Source organism: Silene latifolia, chromosome 4 (assembly GCF_048544455.1).
Source record: "Silene latifolia isolate original U9 population chromosome 4, ASM4854445v1, whole genome shotgun sequence".
Taxonomy (NCBI): domain Eukaryota; kingdom Viridiplantae; phylum Streptophyta; class Magnoliopsida; order Caryophyllales; family Caryophyllaceae; genus Silene; species Silene latifolia.
This window is the reverse complement of record NC_133529.1, coordinates 3,135,170-3,145,502: the sequence shown is the minus strand read 5'-3', so window position 1 is coordinate 3,145,502 and position 10,333 is coordinate 3,135,170. Positions and strand designations below refer to the sequence as shown.

General features: G+C 40.0%; 2 protein-coding genes across 3 annotated transcripts; one reads left to right on the top strand and one right to left on the bottom strand.

Annotated features, from left to right (window-relative positions):
- The first annotated feature begins 2,477 nt into the window (after positions 1-2,477).
- Positions 2,478-3,623, top strand: LOC141652581 (calmodulin-like protein 3). Its single transcript, XM_074460114.1, has one exon. It carries the CDS (start codon positions 2,977-2,979, stop codon positions 3,430-3,432), a length of 456 nt encoding a protein of 151 aa, XP_074316215.1. The 5' UTR covers positions 2,478-2,976; the 3' UTR covers positions 3,433-3,623.
- Positions 3,624-4,570: 947 nt separating this feature from the next.
- LOC141652580 (DEAD-box ATP-dependent RNA helicase 45) lies at positions 4,571-8,560 on the bottom strand. Of its 2 annotated transcripts, none has more exons than XM_074460112.1 (2): positions 8,325-8,560; positions 4,571-8,101 (listed from the first exon to the last, which is right to left on the bottom strand). In XM_074460112.1, exon 2 carries the CDS (start codon positions 8,062-8,064, stop codon positions 4,765-4,767), a length of 3,300 nt encoding a protein of 1,099 aa, XP_074316213.1. In that variant the 5' UTR covers positions 8,065-8,101; positions 8,325-8,560; the 3' UTR covers positions 4,571-4,764. The 2 variants fall into 2 exon arrangements, with proteins under 2 accessions (XP_074316213.1, XP_074316214.1); XM_074460113.1 differs by having other exon boundaries at positions 4,571-8,085; positions 8,325-8,550.
- Between the last annotated feature and the right edge of the window lie 1,773 nt (positions 8,561-10,333).

Genomic DNA, 10,333 nt, shown 5'->3' with positions numbered 1-10,333 from the left:
CGCGTGGTAAAAAAACGGGAGAAAAAAGTACGCGACCCAGGCCGACCTCCCGATCGGCCCAAAATAAAGTGTTATGGAGACGGAAGGCGGTTGGGAAGCCATCTTCCGTTTGAGTCATCCCTTGGAGCTTCCTACTCCAAGGGGAATGTGCACATTTAGTACTTGAGTTTTGGAGGGACTCGTGTGGTTGAGACATGATGTCTGGCAAGGGACTCGAGTCGCTCTCGGGCTCAGTACCTCGGCCGTGTTCCGAGTACCTAGTGTTGGTATGTGGTGTCATGGGCGTGTCCCGACCACCGGTTATGTGGAGGTGAGTAACTTGGACAATGGTTCTCATGCTCTTCATATACTTGTTGGATTTATGGTTGGTTTTCTTAACATTTATCACATGAGCATGTAGTCTTTATCATTAGCATTTATTGGGCATTTGTATTATTAAGCTAACACTTGGGTTTTTAAATATCTGTTGTGAACCATATGGTGATTTTCGCCCATATGGGGAGCAGTGATTGACAAGTTAGCTTTGATTTGAAGTGAGGGCTTGAGAGCGATCTTTACTAGTTGTCATCACTTGTGTTTGTTTAGTTTTTGACAATTTAAACTCCACTTTCATTTCGATTTGGTTGTACTAAATGGGATGGCATTTGCATCCCTTAACATGTAACTATTTATCAAACTACAACTTATCTATTTAAGTTTACCGTTTTAAATTATTCTTTAATCGCTTGTTCGCACTACAAGCTTGGGAAACCAAGTCTTGTAATGCTCCCATGCGTTGGGATTGCCTTAAGGGAGAATCCTGACTTATGGGGGTGTTATAACAGCAATAGCTTAGTACTTGTCATATGAGGCTGAGATCGAATATGGTAACTCTTGAAGCGATTCCGAATGCGTGCTAGAAAATTCGGGAGAAAAAGAAACGTGACCCGTTAGGACCTACTGAACGGCTAAAATTAAAGTGTATAATACACGGTTTTTGGGATTCAAGGGTCCTGGAACAATAATGTCCGTAAATCATACGGATGGCTCCTCGGGTCACCTAAAGCGCCTACACAAATTTTGAGAAAAAATAGAGGACGTTTGAGGGTGCCTAAATACGATTTTCGGAGTTCCAGGCTCCCGGAACAATAATGTCCGTAAATCACACTGAGTACTCATCGGGTCATATTAAGAACCCACAAAAACTTTGAGGGGAAACTGAGAACGTTTGAGGGTGCCTGAATGCGATAAATCCGTGTTGGCCGTATATCGGATAGTCGCAAGCAACAATGGCTTAGTACTTGTTATATGAGGCTGGGATCGAATATGGTAACTCTTGAAGCGACCCCGAATGCGTGCTAGAAAATCCGGGAGAAAAAAAAACGTGACCCGTTAGGACCTATCGAACGGCTAAAATTGAAGTGTATAATACACGGTTCTCGGGATTCAAGGGTCCTGGAACAATAATGTCCGTAAATCACACGGACGGCTCCTCGAGTCACCTAAAGCGCCCACACAAATTTTGAGAAACAACAGAGGACGTTTGAGGGTGCCTGAATGCGATAAACCCGTGTTGGCCGTATATCGGATAATCGTAACAATGGCTTAATACTTGTTACATGAGGCTGAGATCGAATATGGTAGCTCTTGAAGCGACCCTGAATGCGTGCTTAAAAATCCGGGAGAAAAAGCGTGACTCGTTAGGATCTACCGAACGGCTAAAATTGAAGTGTATATAATACACGATTTTCGAGATTCAAGGGTCATGGAACAATAATGTCTGTAAATCACACGGACTGCTCCTCGGGTCACCTAAAGCGCCCGCACAAATTTTGAGAAACAACCAGACTTAAACAATGAATAATACTTATTATTTGGGATGAGATCGAGTATGGTAACTTCTTAAGCGACCACGTTGATTATGGATTAAGATTTTCAACAAAAAAATGATAGATTAAGATAATCTAATGTTTTGCACATCTTTTTCTTTGCTAAAGTCCTACTATTACCAAGCTATAGGTTATACGTCACTTGGATGTTAAAAGCAATGAGAATGTTGTTTTGAGTTGGGGCATTGTTATCAACGTTAAAAATGTTATATCCATTTACACACGAAAGATAAAAAGTCCTCGGACATTAGAGACTAACAAATTTCTACCAATAATATATTTCGACGCTCGTAAGAAGTCGATGTAGAAAAGTCGTGTATAAAGCAAGAGTATAAACTACGAAACAAAGACACTTTTACATGAAATAACCTATACTAATTATGATGTACAATAGAATTACTTAAGTTTAGTATGTTAAGAAAAGCAGACATATATTTGTATAAAATCGCCTTATAATTCATGCAATGGCAATCAATTCCGACTAGCTTATAGTAAAGGAGGCCAACAATTATAAGAATGAGCATCCCACGATGAAAGATACGATAGACCCAAATCCCATTTTCATACATAAAATCTAATAATAAAAAGTGTGTGACAACAAGTAATATTATTTTACTCAACAAACTTTTGAATGTTACAAATCAATGATTCAACGAATTTCTCGGCCCTTATATTCTCCAAAAAAAATTGAGACATTTATCTAATTATCTTTTGAAATTGTTCGTTTGAAAATTTCCCAAAAGCTAATCATAGGTTCTTCTGTCCATCGGCTTTAATTGCCACCTAAAACTCGATTAGCACCACAAAATTCTTCCTAATCTCCCTAAGAGCTTCATTTTTCCAAACATCCTTCTAAAATTTGCAAATATTTTCCTTTCATTATTTCCCATCTCCTCTTCTAATTCCATATTTTTCCCTAAATATATTATTTCCTTGACTCCTTCCTTGGTAGAAAAATTCATATTTAGTTTCGCACGCAATCGCTTTTTTTCCTTTTTCTTGGTATCGATATTAATTAACATATTAAAAAGTCCCTATAGGCAAAAGTTCTGGTATAAATAAAACAGTTTTACAGGAAACTTACTGGTAAATCGCAAGGGAATTAGAAATGGACCCGGCGGAGCTAAAAAGAGTATTTCAAATGTTTGATCGTAACGGAGATGGGAAGGTAACAAAAAAGGAACTACATGATTCCCTACAAAACTTGGGAATATACATCCCAGACAAAGAGCTAACACAAATGATTGAAAAAATCGACGTAAACCATGATGGTTTTGTCGATATAGACGAATTTGGATCGTTATACCAAACAATAATGGACGAGAAAGACGAAGAGGAAGACATGAGGGAGGCCTTCAACGTATTCGATCAAAATGGGGACGGATTCATCACTGTGGACGAACTACGGTCCGTATTACAATCATTGGGATTGAAGCAAGGAAGAACAATAGATGATTGTAAGAAGATGATAAGCAAAGTGGATGTTGATGGAGATGGGATGGTCAACTATAAAGAATTTAAGCAAATGATGAAAGGAGGTGGATTTGCTGCATTAGGTTCATAGAATAATTTGATTAATTTGTCATAATTATTCTTCTAAATGATTAAATCATATAAATATAAATTGGAGATTAAAAAAAATGCATTTCCCTTGGTAGAGGAGGATTGCATGGGAAGATGAACTTGTATTAGGCCTCTAGGCTCTCTATGTATGAATTTCATGGATTCGGGTTAATTTAACTTGTTTGACATTGATTTCTGTCGTGTTTTAGGGTCGATGTCATTTGTTTTCTTTTACGAGTTGGATATGTGTTCGTGTTGATATGTATATTTGAAAGAATATATTTTCATCAAAATTTGGAGAAGAGTCGTTATTCGCATTTGCTAAGGCTATTGTCATGTCGGGTTCCTGTTTAAGGCGCATATATGATATATCCCATACTTAAATTCTGTAATTCCTTCTGCTTTTCCTTATGGCCTTATGGGTGGTTGGGGATTACAGCTGCGATAGTACAATTCTAAGGAAAATGTCGACTGTCAAACACGCTAATTTAAATTGTTATTAGGACTGATTTTACTGTGATAGAAAAATGAATTTGTTTGATGGTTGGTTCTGTAAATCACTTCGTTTGTGTTTGGCTGTTTTGTATCCTATATGGCCGTATCCATCTTTATTGGTCGGGCACATTGCACAACGGACGTAATCTGAAGGCATGCGCATGATATGTCGAACATTCAAATCTCCCTTCCAATTGTACTAGTCTTACGCTACGTTTCATACCTATAAACACTTGTGCTACAAACATCATCAAATACAAATCACGCTGGAGTACAAGCTAAAACTCCATTAATTGCGCAATTTACAGGCTTCCATGCTTGATCAATCATAGGATTCAACTAAACCTAATACCGCCCAGGCCGCCACATTTGATAACCGAACAAGGCAAAATAATCTGCCCAAGACCTGACAACTCGCTTGCCAACTCTAGATTCGAAATGACAAAAAAAAAAAAGCAAGAAACTCTCTTCCACTTTCCTACCAAATCTCTCTGAATTCTAGCACATAAATGCAGGAATCGCATCTTATTGCAGAAAACACTTAAACCCAGAAAACAGTCGGGAGCAAAAGTTAAAGAAAACAACCCCCAGCTTTACATATACTGTGAATGAACTGTTTCCATCTAGTTGCTTGCAACAAGAAGTCGACAAACACACATACCAAATAGCGATTAGGAGTCAAATATAATCAGTCTCGCATTTCATAACAATGCATTACAAAAAAGAGGCACCAAAATTGTAATGCAAGATTTGAACAAAAAAATGAGTAAACAAACTACAGCAAACAACTATGATGGTTCACTTTCTTCTAAAAACGGTTATACAGAACACTCGTTGTTCAGACAATGGAATACCTGCCTGGTTGTGTACCGCCAGGAAGAGAGATGGCTTGTGATGTGATATCCTCCAATACCCTTTTCAGTTCAGCTTTGGCTGTTTTTACAGAATGCTCTGACCGCCCTTCAATAAACAGGTAGAGTTTTCGCTCTCCTGGGGCCGGAATCTTTCCAGGCGGGAAAAATTGTCCCCTTGTCGTGATGGAGGCACCCGTCCAATCAGAGATTGGTCCCAAAGTCTCCTTGTGTGTCACCTTCCACCGAGCATTCTGAGGGAACTCGTTGATCTCAAGTTCAGCCTCGTAGTGCTCACCCATGGCATCTTGTTGGAGCTTAGCCAAGTTTTGCTGCAATTTCGTCAAGATGAACTCGGGCACATGACTTGTTCCTGCCACCGAAGGACCCGCTTCTTGACCCGCTGGAGTAGGGTTAGGTACTGTGACATCTGTCCTCTTCCGAACCTCATCATCTTCATCCTCAGAATCGGACTTATCGACCTCAAACCCGTACTCCTTTGCCTGTGCTCTCTTCGCAGCTTTTCTAGCTTCATCCTCCTGCTCATCGAACTTGAACCCACTTCCACCATAGCCGGTTCCATGGGCTTGCTCGAGTCCCTGTTTCACCTTAGCCATGAACCCATCTGCTAGAGCTTTCAAATCATCGGGAATAGGCTGCTCAGAAAGTAGCAAGGCTTTCATGAGATCAGGAGCATATCTAGCCTCATCTTCAGATATAAAAGTAACAGCATGGCCCTTACGACCAGCACGACCTGTTCGGCCAACACGATGAACATAATCCTCATAGTGATTAGGGACATCATAATTAATTACTATCTCAAGTTCTTTCACATCTAGACCTCTAGCAGCTATACTAGTTGCAACCAACAAATTGCACACATTACTCTTGAAATCGGCAAGGGTGGATTCGCGATCCCCTTGATCCTTTGCCCCATGTAGGGAAAGGCAAGGATAACCGCTCTTGAGTAGACTCCGGAATAAAGTGTCACACTTGTCTTGCGTGTGGACAAAGATCAAAATCTTCCCCTTCTCATACCACTCCCCAAGTATTTCCAACAGTCTTAGGTACCTATCATTTTCAGGTCTCACTTCTACCATCTGGGTTATGTCCTTATTGACCACACTCCTGCCACCGACCTGGATCTCTACTGGTTTATTAAGTACTTTCTTTGCCAAAACTTCCACTTGACGGGGGAAGGTAGCAGAGAAAAGTACAGTTTGACGATCTGGTCGTATATTCTGGACAATGCGTGTTATCTGAGGCTCAAAACCCATGTCAAACATTCTGTCAGCTTCATCCATGACCAAATAAGTAACTCGTCGAAGATTTGTGATTTTTCCGCTGCTGGTACAAAGAATATCTATCATTCTTCCAGGAGTGCATACCACAATTTCAGCCCCCTTTTTCAGTTCACCTATTTGTTGGGCAACACCAGAGCCGCCATACACAGGAACACAAGTCATGTTCATTACTTTGGTAAATTTCCTAATGTCACTGTAAATTTGCTGGACCAACTCTCGCGTAGGGGCCATAATAAGCGCAATGGGACCATCCCCAGACATCAAAGGTGGCTGATCCTTAATGTGCCTCAGCATTGGCAACACGAAAGCCAAGGTCTTTCCAGAGCCAGTCTTCGCAATACCAATGCAGTCTCGACCACTCATGATTACTGGCAAAGCCTGAGTTTGGATTGCCATTGGCTTCTCGAAGTTCTGTTTTCTGATCACATCCAGCACTTTTGTTGTTAGTCCCGTCTGGTGCCATGTTTTTATTGGTTTTGGTACATCTTTTCCGTGAACCTTCAACTCAAGCTCCTTCCTGTAAGCAACAACCTCCTCAGCAGTCATCCTTGAAATTTCCTTCACCTCAATGTAAAAGTTCTTCCTGAAGTCAATATAATCAATCTTTGAATGATCAACCACAGCTAATTTCTCGGCTTTTGTTTTCTTCACCCTTTTCATGAATTCATCATCATCTTCATCATCTGTGTTCTTTCCATCTTCCTCCACATCTTCATAATCTTGGTCAGAATCCTCATCAGGCATAATTCTTCCAAGAAGTTTCTTCGAGTCCTTTTTCTTAGGCACTTCACCGGTGCTTTTATCATCCTTTTTATGGTTGCCATTCACTACAGTGAGTTCTGGAGCAGCCACAGCGTTATTCAGCTTCTCGACTTCAGGCAAGATCATTGAGTTCATAAAAGCATCCAAAGGATCGACTTCCTCCTCTTCACCATTGACGGCAGCACTTCCATCAGGTACTGCATTTCCATTCTCAGAATCAACAGCCATGGAATCACCATCTTCAGTCGACAGTTTAGGAGCTCCATCCACATCCATATCAGTGCCATTTTTTTCTTCAGGGGTAGCTTCCTCGTCATCAGATTCACCTTCCAGTGTCCAATTCTTACCAGCCTTAGGCTGTTCAGCATTTTCCACCCCAAGTTGTTTCCTCACATCTTCTTCCTTTTTCTTTTTCAGCTCTCTCCATTCCTCAACTCTTCTCCTGCGCTTCTCCATCTCGTCGTCTAATCTCCTTTGCTCCTCCTCCATGTCATGTTCCGTTGTCCCTGCCTTCTCCTGAACTTTATCAGGCTCACTATCACCCTTCTTTTTCAGGCTGTCCACACTATCCTCTCTATGCCTGTGGGACCGGCTCTTTTCTACATCTTTCTCCTTGTGATCATCATCTCGCCTCCGCCTTTTCTTATCTCGATTCCTCCTTTCATCATCACTGTCATCAGTTTCAGCTTCTCGCCTCCTCCTCGCTCTCTCCTTTTCTTTTTCTCTATCCTCCCTTTCTTTTTCCCTTTCACGTTCCCTTCTCTCCCTCTCTCTTTCCCTCCTTTCTCTTTCTCTCTCCTTCTCTCGTTCCCGCTCTTTTTCCCTTGCCCTTTCCCTCTCCTTTTCCTTCTCCCTCTCCCTTTCCCTTTCCCTTTCCCTTTCCCTCTCCTTCTCTCTTTTCCTCTCCCTCTCCTCACGTTCTTTTTCCCTCGCCTTTTCCTTCTCCTTCTCCTTCTCCTTTTCCCTATCTTCCCTTTTCCGATCCTTAGTTTTATCTCTAGATTTCTCTGTCTCCCTATCCCTATCCTTTTCCTTACGCTTGTCGTCTACACTCCGTTCCCTCTCCGACCGTCTACTCTCCACATCCCTATCCTTATCCTTGGCTTTTTCCCGATCTCTCCTCCTATCCTTTTCCCCATCCCTATCTCTTTCCTTTTCATGCCGACTCCGTTTAGAGTCCTCCTTCGATGACTTTGATTTCACATCCTTAGAATCCCCCATTATACGACCACGGCTTTAACTCTACAGCAAGTCAAAACTTTAGAACACATAATACACAATGTTAATTAACTCTCAAATAAAAATCAATACAAAATCAATTATAAATACAAAACCCTAATTTAATCATGTATTAATCTACAGCAACTATTCATTAATTCAATTCTTTCTAAACAATAGAATCACCCTAACATTCAAATTCAATTCAATTGTTCCGAAATTTGATTGGAAAAAGAGAAATAAAAAGAAGAAATATAACTTACATGAAATCGGCGAAAAAGCTAGGGTTTGAGCGAATTGAAGTTGTTCGAGCGAATCTTGCAACGATGAGATAATGAATCAAGTGGCGAGGAGAGCAGAACTCAAGGTATGGAGCTTCAATGGCGGAAAGACACCTCCTGTAAACACAAATAAAGTAAATCAGAGTTTGCGTCGCGGGTTGTGGAGAAGGAAGAGAGAAAAGAGACTGAGAGACGGAATTGTGTAATTAGGCCTGGCCAAAGGAGAGGCGGTGTGTATTTATACAATTTGTAACAACCTTGCAAACGGGTTATTCGATTCGGTTATGAAACGGGTTAAATCACTTCGATTTAACACGTATTGACCTTACTTTCGGGTTCAGTTTGATTTCAGTCAGATTCATTTCGAAATTTGAATTAGCCACTTTTAATCGACTTTTATCGGTTTGATATTCAAATGTTGGTATCATTTAATTATTATTAATTTTAATTCGATTTAGATTGAGTTGGGTTTCAAATACTATTCAGATTTTTTTTGGGTAATATTTTAATTAATCAAAGGCAAATAAATACTCTAGTAGGAAATAATTATAACTTATTTATTTTTGGAATACTGCTAAGAAAATAAATTAAATTGTTTCAAGTTGACATAAATTTATTTGTTTTCTTAGGATGCCCGAGTGAAGCCTCGGGTCATACAAGGATTACATACTACAAATTTAAAAGGCGTAACCTTAGTTATAAACATCTCCACAAATATGCTCTTAAATGAGCCGCAAATTAAAAACTCTTGAAACTTTCATCTAAATTTTAACTTCTAAACTTCGTCGTTATAGAATATAAACTTATTTGTTGAACGGAGGAAATGTATGTTTGGCCAAATTGACTAGATTTTGGAACGAGGTTACGAGCAATTAAGATCCTCTCCATTCCTTTTTCTCCATTTCCTCTCACAAACTCATTTAATAATATTTTTCCTTTTAAACACTACTATCTTCATTTCTTTTTAGGAAATGGAGAGGATCTTGACTCGGTTACGAGGAGGGAGTAGGTGCGTATCAACACGACTGATTTGCTGACGACCCTAATAATAGGACAACTGGAGACATATGTTTTGGCTTCTAAAGTCTAAACTATAAATCCCGACTCTGTCAATAAAAGTAAGACCTAGAGACCAGAGTTCAAACTACGCTAAAAGAATAATCCAAACTCGAACTCGCAACAACGTTCAAACACCCAGTCACGCAACCACCGTCTCATACGAAGTATATTATATCAGAGTATATACAAGCGAAGACAGCAAACACATCAATGGACACACCCAAGATCATCACTTCAAATTTTATCATCAAGATCCAACCATGCACGAAAGATCCAACTTTTAAGATTGCTTCGGATCTCCTCAATGTAAATCAACTATGTACAAAAAAGCAGAAGCATTGATGTATACATGCAAGCGAAAACATCAAAACCTTCTTTCAGTTTTCTAAGGAGTCCAACAATTTACTTCAAAATCTAACCTTTACAATTCCGTCAAACAGCAAGTTCAGTCTGTTCAATAACAAGGGGCCCATGACTTCAGGGGCCGAAATAGTAGTTCAAAAACTTGAGACAAATATATTTAGACGTGCAGACATTTCATGAAACTCTCAGTGGCGCAGACGCGCGCAGTGGTATACTTTCACTTCCTTTGAAGGTCGTCAACATAATCCAGCAATATATACAAAGAATAAACAGCATAAACAGCAGACGTACTAATCTCTACGAGGCAATGTAGAGTCCTGGACTACACCACCATAATGCATAGAAAGATCCAGCTTTTATCAAATTTCCTTCAACATAATCCAGCAATATACAGGAAGGACAAAGGCCCAGAGCCTTTATCACACTATTCAATAAAAGCATACAAAAACAGACGTACCAGTCTCTACGGAGCAATGTAAAGTGTAAACCACAGAGACTGAAACGTTCATCCAATTTTCTAAGCATAATTCAACTACTTAGCGCAAGCCGCAAGATCCAGCCATCATCAA

Excerpts from the sequence above, each read along its gene's own strand:
- LOC141652581 (XM_074460114.1), top strand. The coding sequence starts at position 2,977 with ATGGACCCGGCGGAGCTAAAAAGAGTATTTCAAATGTTTGATCGTAAC.
- LOC141652580 (XM_074460112.1), bottom strand. The coding sequence starts at position 8,064 with ATGGGGGATTCTAAGGATGTGAAATCAAAGTCATCGAAGGAGGACTCT.